The 20,185-nt window shown below is 24.9% G+C and overlaps 1 protein-coding gene across 2 annotated transcripts; it reads right to left on the reverse strand.

The window, feature by feature from the left end:
- Positions 1-1,216: 1,216 nt before the first annotated feature.
- LOC145844952 (bifunctional FAD diphosphatase/FAD synthase-like) lies at positions 1,217-14,263 on the reverse strand. 2 transcript variants are annotated; one of them, XM_082952381.1, is made up of 14 exons: positions 14,147-14,263; positions 9,940-10,078; positions 8,883-9,013; positions 7,628-7,773; positions 7,189-7,337; positions 5,610-5,672; positions 5,433-5,514; positions 4,529-4,683; positions 4,197-4,297; positions 3,783-3,898; positions 3,496-3,594; positions 3,119-3,308; positions 2,524-2,597; positions 1,217-2,310 (listed from the first exon to the last, which is right to left on the reverse strand). In XM_082952381.1, the coding sequence occupies exons 1-14, from the start codon at positions 14,147-14,149 to the stop codon at positions 2,166-2,168; spliced, it is 1,593 nt and encodes a 530-aa protein (XP_082808507.1). In that variant the 5' UTR covers positions 14,150-14,263; the 3' UTR covers positions 1,217-2,165. The 2 variants fall into 2 exon arrangements, with proteins under 2 accessions (XP_082808507.1, XP_082808499.1); XM_082952373.1 differs by having other exon boundaries at positions 3,768-3,898.
- Between the last annotated feature and the right edge of the window lie 5,922 nt (positions 14,264-20,185).

A 20,185-nucleotide genomic window follows, 5' to 3' on the forward strand; every position in this document is an offset into this window, starting at 1 on the left:
AAAATTTCATTCAAGTTCATTTTACACACTTTCAATGTTTTCAACATGTAAACACTCACGTAAAAGGTTTAAATTGTTTTAACAGCACAGTATCTACAAAACGATTTGTTATATTACTGAAGCCTAAACATATAAAAGTTTTGTATAAATATTGTATTAAAGTTTGTGTAGCTTTATCTTATGATAGCACGACTTTCTTGTATGAATGATTTTTATTACTGGAAACATATTTTGTTATAAATCGTACTGAAAACTTTTTGTTCGTTTATTTGATTAAAAAAATTATAAAGCTTCTGTTAATAATTCAAGTCGGCAATTAAAAGTCTAAATAAATGTTGACTTATTAACACCAAACTTATTATTTAAAATTCTAGAATAAGTGTATTAAAATTTATTGTAAGTATTACTTGAAACAATGTTAAGTATGAGAAGAAATCTTGTAAGAGTAAAAAATAAATATATGTACTATATTTGTTTACAATGGTACTGCAAACAGTGAAAAAACTTTTAAAATGAAATATTTTCAAAAACATACAGATTTCTTTTCTTCCTTTTCTTCACTGGACTTCCTGGTTTTTTCGGGCAAATCTTCAGTTACAAATAATCTCTGCTTCTTTTTCACAACAGGCTCGTCTTTTTCCACAAACTCTTTCTAAAAAGTTGAATTAAATTATACAGTAATGCTTATCAAAATTAAAGTTACCTTAGTACAAAATTTCATTCAAAACTTTGAGTAGAACTTAGGAAATGTAGAAAATATTAATTATGATATGACTTTTCAATGATAAGTGAATATACTAACAAAAACAGTGTGATATGAATTGAAAACATCAAAATATTTGGGCATAGTAATATAAAAAACCCGCATTTCAAAATTTGAAACAAAATGTTTGCCTTGAAACCATCGAGGTAAAACGTAACTGATACATTTTTAAAAAAGCTCTCAAAATACATTTTCCAACAACCTGATGGTTGTCGGCTTCTAACGCCTCCAATCTCTTCTTCAACCTTCTGTCTCTCGTGGCGCTGTCCAGCACCCTCCTGTGGCCAGATTCCTGCTGTCTCGTCGAGGTTCGGTTCTCTTCAACTGTTGGCATCACTCTCCAACAGAGTATTAGTTAAAAAAAAGCTGTAAATAATTATTAAAACTGTCAAAGTTGTGAACAGAAGTGTGTTTTTTCAAAAATATAAAATAAAACTCCATAATAAATTTAGTTTTTAAGAAAAATATAATTTAAAAATTAAATACTAACTACTAAAAAACAATATTTTAACGAATTTGACCATATCACAATAAACAATCCTTCAATCACTTTCATACAAAACTTCATAATAAACATTTTTGACCACTCAGCAAAAATACAGACAGTTAATAATGATATGTGGTAAAATAAAACATAAAAATATCAAGAATAAAATTTATGTTTTAAAATTCTAGGATATGCATTAAAAAAGCATCAAAAAACTAGATAAACATCTGCATACTAGTTTGATAAAAAAATTTATGCTAAAAAAAATCAAAGCTTGTTAAAAAGGTTTTATTATTATTTACATCTTTTATAGATATGGTTTTTAAAATTAAAAACTAAACATTTTTATTTATATTTATTTAAACACAAGAACCCAATATGTCTTTTCTTTTGCAGAAAATACGAATAGAACAATTTTATACACAGTTAGCCTTATAAAACTTTGAAATAAATTAAACAATTGAAAATTAAAACCTTAAGAATTTTTCTTAAAACGTGTGTAATTCAAATTAAGTACCATTATAAATATAAAAAAATTATAGTATTAATTTTGTTAAAAGCATATAAATAAACATAACAATAAAACTCGTGAATATAAGTATTTTGAAGGCAGCACACATTCTGAATAGCATAAATTTCAGATTATTTTAAATTAAAACTCTTAGACATAAAAAACACTAGTTTACATAGATAAAGTTGTTTTAAAATTAAATAATAAACAGACTGAACTTTAGAAAAAAAAGCCTAGGTCATGTTATTGAATTTCCTAAAAAGCTAGTCAACGCGTAAAGAGCGCAAAACAAGTTCACACGACAACTAGTTTATTCAATATTGACAATAACAACAATTGTTATGATGTTGTTAGTTAACACGTCCATAAACTGATACGTCTTTTAACATCTTTCTTGTGACCCATCACAGCGAAGAGCACCTCCCGCTTCTTTCCATGTCGCCTTGTTGCAAGGTGTAGGCCGGCCTGTACTTTTCAATACCGTCCCCAGTCACGTATTTCAATTGAGAGTTTCTCAGCGTCTTGTCCTTCGCTCCCAGGCTCGTGTACCTGCGTTGTTAGATGAAAGTTTGTTGTTTAATTTTACTCTTTCCGTTTCAATATGCTTTCCTGACATACTACTAAGCTTTTTTAGTTTGTACGGCTAAAATAGGCTTTTAACTAGCATTCATTTAAACGTGTGTTAAACCTGACATTTTTTTAACCAGAGTACATAAAACAATTGTTTTAATCTTTATAATTTATAACAATCTAGCAACATACCCTCTATCGTAGAGAACGCAATACGGCAATTGAAGACTTCTAAGGTAAGTCCAAATATCGTGGTAGGTCCAGTTCTGCATATTAAGTGTTGCTTTTAAACCAATTACTTGCAAATTTTTTTAAAAACAATATATTCTTAAACAGGTATTAGTAAACTTATTGCGTGTATTTTAACAATTTTAAAACTTAAACAATTAATTATACACTTAAATTTCAGCATTTTAAGGTTAGAGTAATTATTAGCTATTTAGTAAAAGTAATACTGTAGTAAAATTCCAGTACCTTATAAAATAAAACATAGCTTGTACTAACCTTTCAAAAAACTCACCTAGATTTTATCAAAATTATATTAAATTAAAGAGCACTTTTAAATAATTAAGTAAACTATCGAGTTAAATCGTGATATACTTGTCTAAGTTTACCAACGTAATATTAACTAAACAAAAAAAATACAACAAACAACAAATGCCGTAAAGACTTTTAGTCAAGTACTAAATTAATGAAAAATCAATAAAATTAATCATTTAAATCATTCAGAGTAATTTAAAACACAATTTACAAAAACATATTTAACATTTCTTAAAAAAAATCTGACCAGTATTGGGTTGACCCTGACATACGGGGGCCAGTCGCCGTCTGTTGGGGCGAAGGGCTTCAAGTTGTGGCATCTGGGGTCGGTGGCCCTGGTGCCCATGATAACGCTCTTTATTTGGGGTTTTTCCCTACTCATCAATGTCAGCTGGCTCTTCATGCTGCCCTGGTACGTCAGTTTCGATAATCCGTACCTGTGCGGATAATTGAATTAAAAAATAAACTATTTTTTTATCTTAATATTTTTCTTTGAATTTTATCATAAAATACAATTAAATAAACACACAAAAAATCTTGGAAATTAAAATCTGTACAAACTGATCATTTAATAAAACCATGTAAAATAAATTTAATTAATGAGTAAACTATATTTCAACTCACTGTTTGCAAGTATCTTTCATGAAACGGGAAATTTCTTCAAAAGGTTCGTCGGTCTTGATGAACAGACTCAACAAATTTTTAGCACGCGCCTTGTCCAACCTGAGAAAAATTACAAAAAAAAATCAATGCAACATTTCTAAACGTTGTGGAAATACTTCTGTAAAACGAAACAGAATAATTTTTTTGTAATTTTAATTAAAAAATTAAATCTGTTTTATAAAGGGGTTACTAAGCTTGTAACATCTACAAATACTTATTTTATTCTAACAAACTTAAACGAATCCAACTTGTAAGCAACGCAGTAGTATAGATGGAGCAGCGCAGTGCAATCCTTACCGCCGTTGAAACCGATACAAATTTCTTCTGGTTTGTACCTCTTCAGTGCTTCTTCTATTATTTCCACCTAAACACATTATTTTAATTAAAGTATTAATATGCTAACTGATGTTAATTTTTTTAAGTTTTTATTTCAATTGTCATAATTAGGGTAGACATGCAACCATTTCAGATTATAAAAACAATTATCAGTTGAACACAGGTTAGCTGAAGGTAAAAATATTAATTAATAAAACAAACCCACGATAAAAATAAAACGGAGATTTACTTAAAAACTTAGTTTTAGACCACACTTAAATACATTAAGACATCATAAAAACAGAGAAAACAACTATATAAATAAAAATTATATACAATTTACTAACAGACTTGTTGAATTTTTCACCCAGCGTTGGAGAATATTTATCAAAGTAGCCGGGCTCGAATATGGACAATGCGTCTTCTTTTAAATTGAACGGCTTGTAATCTGGTAATTTGATAGTTAATATATTTAATTTATAATAGCTGTTTTACACAACTCATTTTTTATTGATTATAACGGTTGATGGTTATTTTTTCAAGAATTTGCAACTGACAAATATAATAAAATAAAACTACTAATCTTGTTTTAATTACTGATATACAAATATGTGTAAACTAAACATAGCAGCATCATCTGAAACTTTATAAAGTAAAAAAAAAACAAACAACTTATTACTTTGAAGAACAGTAGATGTAGGTAGATTTGTGTTGAGATACTCAACAGCTTCTTTCAGCACACTCTCATCTGAACATTCGACTATCAATTTCACTTTGTAGTAGTTGTTGAACCAGTCGGGGTAGGATCCTATCGTCAGACCCGAGTCCTTGTACCTAAATTGTTACAACATTTTGTTGAATTCACATTTAATTTTCACTGTATGTTCATAACGTTTCTTAAAGTAGTAAATAATCGTTTTTAATAATTCAAAGGTAATTATATGTCAGATATGATGCAGTAGGAGTTTTTAAAGGTTAAATTTTTAAAAAGTTGTAAAAGTCTATTAGATGAACTTCATATATCCTGCAAACTACAAATATATAGTTTTTATATCTCATTTGTAAAGCTTATCTTTTAAACTATTTAGAAATAATATTTATAAAATTTAACATTTTATAATCAAGTAAAAATCAAATTAACCATTGTTAGCATAAAACTTTTGATTCAAAGGCAGTTATAATATACTTAAAATAATTTTAATAATTTTATGGTAAGCTATGATTCCACAATAAAGATCTCAACTGAAAAGTAGCAAATTACATTAGTTATACAATATTTCAAACTGAGAGTTTTTATTCTACACAGTTTTTCATAAATAATGCAATGATCACGAACTAAAAACTCTAACTAGAGATTTTAGTTCGTGATCATTATTGCATTACGCATGCAACAATGTTTAGAATGAAAACTTTCAATTTGAAATTGTTTATTTAATATATTAAAAATATTCAAAACATTTATTCAATTTGTTTAAGAAGCAGTTTAAAAATAATCAAAGCACATCAAAAAACTACATTAGTTACTCAAATTGTACGCTTTAACAAAAATCTGCACAAACAAATATGCACAGTCGAAAACAAACTTTTTAGTGCATTCAGTGAGCACGGATGCAATATTTGTTTCCACGTCATTCACAAGAATTTCGTGGGTGTTGAACGCGCTGCCTGCAAAAATATTGAGTCATATCAAATAAACAGCTAACTTCACATTTCAAATTAACATATAAGAAAAAAACAAGTTAAAAAAACATGTAACTAACATCCGTCTTTGGCAAACACGTTTTTGACTTGGTCCATTTGTCTTTCTAGTAACACGGGTATACCTACAAAATTATTTGTTGAAAAAAAAGCTTGTACTAGTTTTACTTATATAAAGAGTGTTTAATACTTTAAAACTCTAAAGCTGTTTTTAAATACAAAGAGTTTAAAGATAAAATTTTCTAAGTATTGTAAAGATTTTGTTGAACAACGTTTATTTAACCACTGAGTTGAAATTTGCAACTTAATAAGAGCCTTTCAAGATTCTAATAATAACTACTCAATAGTTGTTCTTTATTAGTTATTTAAACATCGTTTAAGTACTGAACAGCTAATAAAAAGTGATTAAGCGAAGAAGATTGAATGTTGTTATATAATAAATAATCATAACATACAAGTAATCAAACATAAACCACAAAAAAAAATTTAAGAAGGTTTTATATACTTTATACAATTTTATTTAAAATTACTAAAATTGATTAACTATTGTAATAACACAAAACTTAAAATAGAATAGAATTAGATAACTTTTGAGTGAAAAAAAAAACTCTTGAAAATAATACTATATATTTTCTTCTTAGTTAATTTATCACAAAGCATAATTTATGATATTATCAGTTGAGTAACTAAATAATTAGAAAACTATTGATTATATTAAACACAAAAATTTAATTCAAATAAACAGTATTCAGTATGAAACTAAAACAATAATGCTTTTAATTTACATACTTTCAACTAAACATATATACAATAAAAAATGCCTGAATTTTATAGAAAAAAACGCAAAATTTTAAATTAAGTTAAAACACCAAACATGTTGTTTAACTTAAAGATTTTTTTTTTATTTAAAAACAAATCCTCTATAAGAAAACTTAATTTGCTAATGAATAACCTCTAAGTTTGAAATTTAATATCAAAAATATACTATCAAGCATAATCTATTATTATATGATAAGTAAACAAAAAATTAAATGCTCAACCAAAAAAAATTGCTGAATAAATCACGGTTGGTTGAAGTTGGAATAACGCGGCACTATAATGTATAATCAACTTCAAGACAAACACAAATTAACTTGAATGCAAACAAAAAAAAAGTTGTTTTTATCATGCAGCCTAGCGGATATAACAAAAAAAAATGTTAGAAAATCACGTTTAACATTAAATTATAAACTCAAACAAACTTATACATTTCCAATTTTTTAAAAAGATATGAAAATTTTGAAAAATATGATATTACATTTGTATACAAAAAAAAATAGTGCTCTTTTAAACTTTAAGCTTTCAAAGTAATACATCTTACAACTGTATGTGATCAAAAAACTCTTAGTATTTATATTCCTAAACTTAACAACAATCAAAATTTTCATTTCTTTAAAAATAAACTAGCCTATTGACTTGATTATGTCTTTGATTAAATTTAACATTAATCAACTTTATCCTGTGTTTATATTTTAATTGAATCATCCAACTTCCAAAATAGAACAAAACAAAAATAACAACTAATTCAAGCTTTTTAATTTAAATTTATTGCTGCATCATTTCTAAAAATTGTTTTTTTTTTGTGAAAGTTATGAAACAAACCAGGGAAAATGTAGACGTTTTTGATGAAAACAAGCGGAAACTTCATTGGCAGGTTTGTGTTGGGGTCTATTCCAAAGTACAGCTGACTTGTAGTTGGAACCAGAGCCAGCTTCATTTCAGGTGAGTCGACAGGCTTGTTTCCAAAGTATCTTAATGGGAAATACAGCTGTTATACACTGATTAAAATGATAGATAAACTAATTTAAAACAGTTTAAACTTTATTTTTTTATTCTACTCTTGTAGACAATAATTAAAGTGCTATTTTGCTATTTAACTATTAATGCTAGTTAACTGTTAAAAACAACTAAAAAATTGTGTATCAATTTTTATCAAAAAAATCAGAAAAGTTTTATCAATTTCTATAAAAATACCGCACAACATTGTTACCAAAAACCAGTAAAAATAACGCATAAGTGTAAATAAACATTTAAAACTAACTTTTTACACATCTCAGTCAGAGTGGGGTCCATGTGCAGCTGCTGGTCGAAGGCTTGTGCAACAGCCTCGTACGTCATGTCATCGTGGGTCGGTCCGATTCCGCCTGAGGTCAGAACGTAGTCGTACATGCTTGCGTACTTCTGCACCTGAAGGACAAGAAACTGAAATGTTGTGATTAAAAAATATTAAATTACGTTGTTCTTGGTGATTATATTGTTATAACTCTCTCTGTATAACAAAAACACTGTTCAAGTACTTAAGGTATTGACTTCAACCACTGAATTTCATTTTTCATCTACCAGTTATCATTTTAATAAACTATTGAATATTATTTTAGTTATTTTTCAATAATTGTTTTTATAAGCTTTGCATGTAAGTGCAAAAAATAATTAGATGTTATGAACATCCAAAAAATTTTTAAGTTGCATTTGAAAGATTCTAAAATTTAATCAATGTTAGTAAAACTTATAAGAGTTATTATTAAACAATTTTATACGCATACTTATTTAATTGATAGATAAAATTTTTGTCAAATAATATTTAAACTATGTTTCACTGCTGAAATAAAGTAATAAAAACATCACTTACAGAGTAAAAACTAAGTTAATACAACAACTTAGCAATCACTTGTTTCTTATAATTCATTTTAGTTTTCTCCCATAAGGAACCTATTGTACTGTCTAACTTTAACCAGCTATATCTTAAAAAATATTTCGACTATTAAAAATCTGTATAAAGCAACCTGTAGCTTAGTTAAAACTCTACAAATTAAAAAAAAAAGATTAACCCCCTATAGACTTAACCAGTATAAGAAAAGAAAAAAAATCATCATCAGAAAAGAAAAAAATATAAATTATACTAAATACAGTGACTAAGTGTGTATTATTCATCATTAGTGAAAGGTGCAGTGCTTTCTTAGGTACACATGGTTGGTAACAATTGGTTTTAAAGACAGATTATTAAAAAAAAACAAGTTATTTTCTTAAAACTGATGAAGCCGAAAACACACAGTAAAAGATTATGAAAACTTACAAAACCATTTAGTTTTAAAGTCCTTTTCTGTAGTTGATAGGTTAATTTTTCCAATAAAAAGGAAAATTTTAATCTTAAAACCATAAAAGTTTATAGAATTTAAATTAAATATTTTTTTTAAAAACCCCTTAGTTATAAAAGTGAATAAATATAATTTTTTACTAAAATTTACTATTGAACAATTATCAATTTTTAATCATCACGTAGGAAAATAACTATCTACCTCAGATGCTATTACACCAACATCATCTCCAATGACACCGATCTGTTCAACTTTTATACCAATGCTTCTCAGTGTCTTGCACATGTAATAACTGTTCGTGTCTTGAGTCTGTCCTTTTAAAATTTCATCTCCTAAAAAGAATAAATTAAATTGCATAAGAAAAATGTTTTATATCTTCTTTATAACTTACCTTGTTTAGTACAAAAGTAGTTAAAAAAAATATTTAGTTAATTACACCTAAAGCCATGGGAGAAGAACTTATTTTTTACAGGTTGGTCAATTAGGAAATTTATTTTAGCTAATAAACAATTTTTACTGTTTAATTTACCTTTTAAATATTTTTCGATATAAGGGATCAAAATTGGCAAGTGCCAAAGTTTTTTTTATTAAAGGTGAAAACTAAAAGGGCAAAATATGACTATTTTACTGAAAAAATTATTCATGTAATTTTGAATTCTCTTCTTTTAAATTTTACTGTTAGTTTATCACTATAGTTAAATTATTCACCAAAAAATAAAAAACTTACTTAAAGACTACCACTTTCTGTACTTAAATATTATCTAAAATTTTAATTTCTATTACTTTTGAATTCCAACCGGTAAAAGCTTTTAAACTAAATACTTAAGGACATAGCAATAAAAAAAAAGACATTGAAAAAGTACACTTTATTTAAAACTTTTTACAAGACTATATCCAAATTGTTAATTTTAATTTTTATATAATATTCTATGAAAAATTGCTTATAGTAAAATACATATAAATGTCTTTTTTTCTAAATAATTCCTTTACCCCCATGGTCTTAACAGTCAAACAATTTGAAATTATTTAAAAACTAAATAAAACTAAGCTGCAAAAATAGTAAGTTTATTTTTTACAAAACATAGGTTTAGTAAAGTGGAATCCTGGTTATTAGTAGTATCTAAAATTTAACAGACGAATCGTGTTACAATTAAAAATACTTACTGCTTTAAAAAAATTTTCTTAAAAAGTTAATAATGTGAAGTATTTGTGTTTTATAAATTTAAACTTTTATTTTACAAACAATAATTTTGCTCACCTATAATAAGCAGTCCAGCTGTTTTGTGCATATTGTTTACGGAAGTTAGAAGTTCAGATTGATGAGTTGTATACAAACTTTTTAGAATGAGCTTATGGTATGAAGCAGCTCTCTTATTGAAATTTATTGCTAAAGAGTTCTAAAAAATTAAATACTGCTAACTTTAATATTTCAACTACAGTACTACTCAAGTACAAAAAATAATGATAAAAAAATTAAGTAAAAATTTAGAAAAAAAACATCCTAAAAACTAAGAAATGTTTGATGTAAAATAAAGATACTAAATCTTAAATAAACTGTTTTAAATTCTAAATTATTTTTCCATGTAAAATATTTTCAACCTAAACCATTTCCAACAAAATTTATAGTCATTTGTTTATTTTCCATTAAAACCAATTCCAATTTCAAAAAATATGATTTGGATTGAATTGAACTGTCAAAATTTTAATCTGATGGCGAATAAATAACTGCTTAACTTTGGATAGGTGTTGATAAATGGTAAATATTTAAGTTGGAGTTAAACAAGGATTGGAAATGAAAACTTTAACTATAAAAAAGGATGGAGTTCATATTTTTTGAAAAGATCAGGTTTGCCACTCTTAGAGTCAAAAAAACTAGCCAGAGTTACCTAAAACTGTCCTAAGTCATCCTGATTTATTTTCAACTATTTTTAAATACTTAAACTTTTCAAAGTCAATAAAAATCAAGTTTCAGAACGAAGTTGATTTAAATTATGAAATATTGAAACTGTAACAAGAAAAATTTAATTTAAGAATCCAGAAAAAAAACCGAACTGACATTTTCAAAAAATCAAAAAACTATTCTGAGTTTTTATAAAAAAGAAACTTTTTAATATTCATTATATCCTGATTTGTACTAAGTTATTTTCATAGAATTCAAAATATCCTGAGTTATCAAAGTGTCCTGAGCATCCTGTGTGTATGTGCCAACCCTGCAATTGTTGTTATATATTTAAATACAGATATTACTAGTTTGAAAAAAAAATAATTCATTAAAAGTATACTAGTGTTTTATTTCACATTTTGTTTTTTATGCATTGTAAGTTTTTTCAGCTATTTTCTAACTAAATTTTATATATAAAACAAAAACAGAATTGCAACTTAAGTAAATTTTGAGTTAACCAAAAATCCAAAAGAAAAAAAGTTTTATCCAACTATTACATTATATTTAAATCTAAAAAAATTAAGAGTGTTAATGTAAATATAATATGCTAGAACATTCTTTGTTTACAAAACACTAAAACATGTTTTTTATAAAAGTCCTTTAACTTATATAATATTAAACATTATGATTAAATACTTTTAAATTGTTTTATAAAAATGCAAACTAGAGAATATAGATGTTATATCTTTATTTTTATACAACAAATACTTAGTATCAAAAGTTTTATTTAATCAACTAAAGCCACTGATTAAAAAAAAATAATAAGTATATATAAAATCTAACTCATAGAAAAATTATCATTTTAGTTTTTTTTTATTAATAAATATACTTCTATTTCCTTAATAATACTTTAGCAAAAAATTTATAAACTAAGTTACAATCACAGTTGCAAGGCAAACAATTGTAACTTTAAATGAACTCAACAGTATTATGAAACTAACAAAGATAAATTGTAGATAATAATTTGAGGAAATGAGGAATATAAAACACTGTTATTAAACGTTGGTCTTATATTTTACAAAAGCTACTAGTTTTTTCACCATTTTAAAAACTAAAGGTAACATTTGAGATAAAAGTATATTTAAATTTAAAGAATTTGCAATGTACTCTATGGAAGGCAACAACTAAAAGCAAAAAACTAGTTAACTAAACATTAATTTTTCTAAAATTTTTGAACATCTTTTTAATTAACAGTCTTATGTTAAATAGTATTATTAGTTTATTGAAAGAATAAAAAAAACTCAAAATATTTGGTCGTAGGACTTGGTGCACAAAGAACCTTTTGGTTATTGAGTTGCACTCCACATTTTAACGTCTTGCCAAGAACATGATAAAAATAAAAAATAATAAAAAAACTTATAAATAAACTAGTTTTAACTTATTATTAAAAGTATAGTAAAGATTTCAAACTTTTTTTTAAATTAATTTTCTTTCAAAAATTTGCTTCTAACAATTTTTCTAAATATTGTAACATTCAGAAAATTTGATGTGGTAGTATTAGAAAAGTAGAAAATAAGTTTTTATAAAGTTATTTTTTCGTTTCAAAAAGTTGGTTATAAAAAAAATTTTCTCAATATCACAAACTTTTTTACAAATGGCTATATCTCAAAAGTAAAAATATTTTTATGCATACAAGTTTTCTTATAGCATATGCTTCAAACTTTTAAATAAAGTCCAAAAATAAAAATGTAGTTGAACACCCCTGACAATGGCCTTTTTTAATAAACAACAAATATTGAAAGCTAAATCAAAATGAATTATATCCAGTTTAAAAAAAACTTGATCAAGTTTTTCAAAATATATTTAAGTAGCCTCAGTGAAAAGCTGTATAATTGATATATGGTGATATTTCATACAATTTCATACAACAATATAATATCACATTCAGAGTACAATTGTAATTATTTCACAATTCAAAATATACTTGAGACCTGATGGTGTAGGGATCTAAATAACAACAGTGAAACTTTTTGAGTTGAACATTACAAGATCAAAACCCAGTGGTTGAGGCTTACACAAATAAAAACTTTGGTAGGTGCTGCAAACCTACCTAACTAAAAAAAAGTTTATTTACTACGGCTAAATGAATTATTTTGGTTAATCTAAAACAATTTTAACTTTTTGTACATTTGTTGATCATTGAGTTTGGACTTATTTTATTTTAGCTTATTTTTATTTTATTTCAAAATCACTCATGTAATTTGATTTTAAACTTGCGTACTATTAAATTTTTGGAAAAACTTATAACCATTATTCTTATACTTATCAACCTTTTCAAAGATAGAATAAACAGGGTTGCCATTTGTTTTTTAATTTTTTTTTCCAGGTTTTCCAAATTTCTTCCGATTTTTAAAACTACACATTTTTAGGTCTATTTTTAGTTTCAAGTAAATTTCTGTTTAAGAAACTGTGTTAAATAGTATAAAAATGTTGAAAAGATACTGTAAAGTTACTTTAAATGTGTTTAAAAAAAAAAAAGTTTTTCATGATGACCAAAAATCTTAATTATATGATAGATTTTTTGTGTCAAATCAAAACTTTACAACTGAAAATGTTAAAATTATTAAAAATTCCAGGTTTTTCCAGTTTTTTTATCAAAATTCCAGGTTTTTTTCAAAATTTCTCAAATTGCAGGTTTTTCCAGGTTATTTTAGCCTAAATTGTCAAATTTCAGGTTTTAACAGGTTTCCAGGTAAGGTGGCAACCCTGAATAAAAAATAAATCTAATGCACTTTTTTATTTCTAATAACAAGCATAACTACAAATTTAATTAGAACTATGATTCTAATCATTATTCAGTACATACATACTTCTTTAAACTTCAACTCTTTTTTTTTTAAGTTTATACAAACTAACTCTGATTGCAAAATTTAGTTTCTTAATTTTTAAATAACATTACAGCAACTATCTATCATAAAAAAGAAAAAATTGATCATTTGGTTGAAGTATGATCAAAATCATTTTATCTTAACATGAGTTCAAAGTACAAAGTCATTTAAGTAATAGGAAATAGCTAAAAAATAATGTGTTGTTTATAATTTTAAATACTTCTCTTATTTTGTTTCATATAACTTGTAGAAAAGTCCAAACAATTTTTGTTTGAATTTTTAAGACTACTTTTTGATAAAAGTAATAAAAGTAATCAAACTAAAATATGTTTTTTTAAATGAAAAATATTGTAAAAATTAAAAATATGAAAAGAAACAAAGTTTACTAACAAACTTAAAACCATACAGTGCAAATTAAATTATGTTTTGTATTGGACAAGTTTTTAACGATTTTTTCAATGATATTTAACATATTTTTTGTATATGAGTTGGCCAAGGGTTTTTATCTTGCAGAGTTCAAGTCAGAGAGTTTTCAAAACAGTCATTTAAATATATATAGTTTTATTATAACAATAATTATTATTATTAGTAGTAGTTCAACTCATAAACAAATTTGTATAAATAATGTTTAACAATAACCAGCATTCAAAACTATTCTATTTAAGAAGCTAAAACAAAAAGTAACAAAAACTCACCATTAATTTCTGATTTATTTCATTGAAACTGTTTCACTGCAATACTTATATATCCAATATTGAAATTATTTCGAAGCAGCATGCAAAGTTGCTTCTTGAATTGGATGAAACAACTTAACAGTAGTAAACAGTAGTATTAATTTGTTCAGCATTCAAAACAAATCAGCTCAATTTTCTTTAATATTTAATAATACTGTTTTTTAAAAGATGTTTGATTTAACTTAACTTTGATTTAAAACTTTAATTCTAAAAACATGCAAAGACTTAAACAGTAGTAAGATCTCATGGAAATTAATATGCAAGTTTCACATTATTAATAGATAAAGTTTTTTTTTACTTAGTAAAAAATATACTTTCAAACCGAAAATAAACGATAAACTTTTTTATAAGATTTTTATTACAATTTTTACAATTTTCTTGCGTTTTAGTATACTGCTAATAAAAAATAATCAAGTTAATTAAATACATAAACTAATTTTACTTCTTTGATACTAAAATTTCTAACATATTGAAAACTTTTTAGAACTTTGTAAACTGAAAAAAATATTTATACAAAAACTGGAATTCAAAGGTAAAATGTAAAAAAAAATTTCTTAGATTGTTTTTATGTAGAGACAAAAGAATTATTGAAAACAATTCTCTTGTGTTAATTCAACTTCAAAGGAATATAAGGATCGTTTTCTATCAGACTGTTTATTAATTGTAGTCTAGATCTAGAACATATGGTACCAGAAGTCGTTGAGAATATTCATGAACTTCATGAAAATCGTGCTGGAGGTGAAATTTTAGGAACAGTTACACAACCAAGAGAACCTCACCTCACGTCAGTTGTAAATTTTGATTTTTGAGTTGATTAAAGATTCTTCTACTTATAGTTGCCATAATTTTAAGCTTATACACATGTCCATTCGCTTTTTTTTATTACTACGTTTGGGACATTTTGCCAAGTTCGGAAACTTTTAGCAACAATACTTCTACTCCAGAACAAGGAAAAATTAAGTTTCTCAATCTAAGTAATAATAAAAGTTATCATTGACAAAAATAGCAAAGTTGTAAAAGCTTTCAAAAAAAAAAGAATTATCTGTGTGTCTTGGTAACTACAAAGATGTTCTTAGTGACAGCCTCCATATTCTATTTTGTTGACATTCGTTGTCTTGTAAACATGCTTGTATTATTTTTATTGGAGAAAAGTTTGACTGCCCAAGTTACTGTAAAATTTTTCTTAATCTAATAAATTTATTTATGATTTTATTTGTATACACTACATACTAGTATTTGGCTTTAGTTTGCTAACTTTCAGTTACCTGTTCTGGACAAGAGATTAAAAGGTATCTGTAGAGTGCGACTGGATAACTGTTAGGCTTTCCTTGCACCAGGTCCTAGAACTAAATACTTTGAGCGTTTTCTTTTTTATTCAATAAACAATAAAAAAACTAACTAAAGTAAAAATATTTCTTAAAGTAACTTGAGGTGTTAAATGTGTCTTAGATTAGAACTATTTTTGATTATGTAACTAAATGACTTAAAAACAATAAATGTTACTAAATAGACATGAACTGTACACAATCTCATTTTCCACATACCTTTGAAAACGAGTTAAATATATACTAAATTTTAAATTTAAGTTTAGCATATTTTGATAAATTTTAGAGAAAAACTAAAACGGTTTTCAAATAAGAAAATTTTTAACAATAATTAAATAGTACACTGCTCATAATTGTTTATTGAAGACAATAAAAAGCGCTCAAATTTTTTGGTCTAAATACCTTTCGGTTATCGTAAATTTATCTTATTATCAATTTAAGTAGCAATGACATTAAATTTTTTAAGAATAGAACCAGAAGTCTTTAGACTTTAAAAGTTAAAAATATCAAATAGAATTAAAAATTCTAGATGTTCTAAAGTTTAGATCAATATGTAAAGAAAAACTTTCTCTTTTTAACTAATAATTATTTTTTTTTTCAAAAAATACAATTTTATTGTTGATAAAGGTATTTATGATAAAATAAAGGTTTAAAAGTATCACTTTATTCATTTTTAGGTACATTTAATGTATAAAATATTTTAAATGTAATTTTTGTTTGTTAAAGTACCTAAAAAACCTGAGTAAGACTTTTAGTTTGATGCTTTTTCAAATAATTTTTCAACGTTTAATTAATGCTGAACCTCTTAAACCAAAGACTTCGTGAAAACTGAAACTAATCATACATATGAACTTGTATTTTTTTTTTAAATTTAGTTATGTTTAGTTTAGAACGGCAATATTAATGTTAATCAACATCGTATTTTTTTAAAATATTATTCATACTAGTTATTTAAAGCAGTTTTTTCAGGTAGTTCTTTAAGAATATTTTTTTTAAGCAGCACACTTACCAAAAACTTAATTCTATTTATTACTGAAGAATATCATTTTTTAAGAGTTCAATTTCACCTTGATGATAAGTTATCGGGTTTTCCGTTCATCCCGAGGCATAAGTGCAGATGCCTATTCTGACTTTATCTTTTTTGTATTGTTAATAAAGTTGTATTTTTAATATATAAGCTTGTTTACTACCTCTAGCCTGTACTTACTTTAGATGAAACAAGTTATACGTTTTCTTACGTTATGGGTTTTGAAGTGTGTGCAAAGTCCGTACATGCATTATCAAAGCGATTCTTAACAAATAAAAACTCGTTATAAATAGTTATCAAAAACGTAAACCGCCCATGAAAGAGTAAAAATGGTTATGAAATTTTTCTCGGACTTTAAATGGACGTTTACATAAGATAAAAGATGCTGCTCTGCAAATGGAATAAAAAAGTGTCATTTTTCACAATTGTAAGATGCTTAAAACAGCTGAACTAGCAAAACAAGGTCAAACATTTTTCTCATAAATTATCAGTTAAGCTGCTATCCAAATGACATCAACATAAATATTTTTTACGGTATTTTATTTAAATGCTTCAGCTATTAGAAGTACTTTCAAAAATTGATAATTTTTTTAGTTTGTATATTACAAACGAAATAGTTAGTAAACTGTTAATTGTTATAGAAACATTAATATATTTACAGTAACCTCTCATATCTTTACGCACTCGTGACGTTACGCACTCTCGTTTAGTTACGCAGTTTAGAATTCTAAAAAATTCAAAAAATAGAATTTTTATTTTTTTTGATATTGCACAAATTAGGTTTATTGTATATTTTTAATTTAAAATATGTTTTTAAATGCGAACTCACCTCTTTATATATTTAGACTAATTGATAAACATTTAGTTATACCTCAGTATATCAAAAGTTTTGTTAAAATAATAGATTAAATTAAAATTCTGAAAGAAATATGACTGTGTTAAATAATGAAAGTATAATAAAATAATAAGAGTTTAAAACAAAAATAAATAATACAGAATTTTTGAATAAACATATAAAAAAGAAATCTAATGAAACTTCCTAGCAAAAAGTAGCAGTGATACATAATAAGTATAGAGCTTACACTTAACACAAATCTTAATTGTTTTTTTTAGTAAACATATAACTAGTTAGAAGAATTGAATAGAAAAGTTAAGTATCAAGTAAGTCACATAGAGATAAAGATAAAACCTACCTATTATTAAAAAAGTAAAATTTTTCTACAAGTGTTATTATTTTATATAAATTTAAATCTTTTTTTTTTAATATATGTATAGTTTTATCTTTTGTTTTCATATTCATAAATAAGGTAAACAAATTGTTATAAGTTGGAAAGTCCCCAGTCTGCTTTTAACTAGAAGCAATATCAAAACATAGCCATTATAGTAAGTATATTTAGTACCTCTCGGATTTTTACGATCTCTCGTATCTTTACGCAATTTTCTGTGGACACAAGGTGCGTAAAAAAGTGAGAGGTTACTGTATACGCTTTTTAATGAAGTTGTGAATATAAAACTTTTAACATTAAAATGTTAATTGTACATAGAACAGAATGTTTTTAAGACTATTTAAAAGCAAAAGCTATGATTTATATTTATTTAAAAATTAAAAAAAAAAACAAAAAAAACAGATGTTTAGATTTTAATAAGTTTAATTCGTACTTTTTCGATGACACTTTATATAAACCTACTATTGATTTATTAAATTGTAGTTTAACACAGTATTTCTCAAAGTGTATGTGTATCTAAACATAGTAACGTTTACGAACTTTTTTATAGATGTTTTCTTGAATAGTAAAACTATTTTAAAGTTAACTATTGTTGTATGGTATGTAAAAATAAGCATTTATTTTATTTCTTAACAATTGAAAATATTTTTGTTTAAATATAAATTTTAGTTCAAAGTTTTGTTAAAAAAATACAATAAGTTGCTTGTTATCTAGTATAAGAGTTTATTTTATTGGTGATCTATCTTTTGTGCACGGTTAATAAATAGACTAAGTACAATACTTTGGCATAACGAGCCAAAGTAGTTTACTTCAATTAAAATTTAAAGTAAACTAAAGTAGTTTCAATACTTTAAGTTTTATTTAAAAGCGTTTTTTATAAACATTTTTTATATTTTAGGAACATAAAATTTTTAAATATTTTTTTAATTTTCTATTTATCGAAAACTAAAGTAACTTTTATACATTTTATTTATATCTTTAATGTATGATTTTCAATAAACAACCTAAATAACTGTCGTTTTTAACTTTATTTTACAAAGTAAATTTTCACTATTATAAAAACATTGGTTCATAAATATTGTAAGCAAAACTAAAAACTTACCAACAATTCTTATTCAATAGTTTGTAAAGATTAGTACTTATACTATTTAAATCTAACATTTGTTTAAAGTTACTAGTTATTTTAATTGTTTATTACAAAAAAACATATATGTTACTAAATTTTAATTATACTAGTTATTGATAAAATTAGAATATGGTCTGTAGTTTAGCTGTCAATACCAAAGTTCTTATGTCAAAGTAAGCTATTAAACTTTATTTTATTTAAAAACTTTATGCTCAAAAAAATTAGATAAAAGGTAGTATTAAATAGGTATCGATTGGTACAAAAAAACTAGAGTTTACAAAAAATACGTTATTTATTTATATGAAATTTGTGAAGTTATAATCATCATTAATGTGAAAAACACTAGTTGATTTGATAACTTAGTATTCTGAGCAATATTCTTTTTAAGAAAGAAAAGAGAAATCTAGTTTTTGGAACAAAATCAAGTTCATAAGTATTTTTCAACATGTCTTATTTGTAAGTAATTTTCAGATTTAACGAAATTTTGCTCCTAAAAAACTGTTTTATTTTAAAAACTATTAGATACTTAATAATTTTTTGTAATACTAAATTTTAGATTTTATTTTTGCAGATTATTAGATACAATGCAACTTTTCTGTCTTATAGTAAACTATGAGAGATCTACAGTTGTTAGAAGTTCTGAAAAAAGTTTTTGAACAAATAAGTGAAACGTATTGTAAATGAAAATAAGTAAAACAAAACAAAATCAATAAATAAATTTATAATCTGTAAAAATAAGTTCTAATTCGTCTCCGTATATCTGCATAAGAACTATTTAATTCAAAACAAACTACAATATCATACTTAACTTTATTTAAAAAATACTTTAGAAAAAGTTTTAAATTGAAAACCTTTGAAATATTATTGCTTTAGCATTACTTATAGTAAAACAGAAAATTATTCCTTAGTGACTAAAAATCAATACAGCTGGCATTAAAAAAATTGATCAAGGAAAGTTTTACAAAAAATACCTCTTTAATGATATTACCGAATAAAACTCACTTACTTTTGAGGCTTAACCAACTGTGGTTTTAGTTTAAAATTTTTTAAAAATGCATAAAAGTAACTATTTGCTTCTTACCTTAGAAACAAAAAATTCAGGAGATTATATACATTAAAATGAGTTAAGCAATAACGGATAATACCAAAATAATACTAAATACAAAATAAATAATAACATAAAACTTTATTAAATATTGATTGTAAGTTTAAATAAATAACTACATGTATAAATAGTTTAAACAGCCTAACCCTATAGAAAAGAGAAAAATTGATATAAAAAAAGAAAACTTAAAC

The sequence above is a fragment of the Thalia democratica genome, chromosome 1 (assembly GCF_965202585.1).
Source record: "Thalia democratica chromosome 1, ktThaDemo2.hap1.1, whole genome shotgun sequence".
Classification (NCBI taxonomy): Eukaryota; Metazoa; Chordata; class Thaliacea; order Salpida; family Salpidae; genus Thalia; species Thalia democratica.

Excerpts from the sequence above, each read along its gene's own strand:
- LOC145844952 (XM_082952373.1), bottom strand. Across the intron at positions 3,595-3,767 it reads TACAAGTTGGATTCGTTTAA|GTTGGACAAGGCGCGTGCTA; the intron begins GTTTGTTAGAAT and ends AATTTTTCTCAG. Across the intron at positions 3,309-3,495 it reads ATGAAAGATACTTGCAAACA|GTACGGATTATCGAAACTGA; the intron begins GTGAGTTGAAAT and ends TTATCCGCACAG.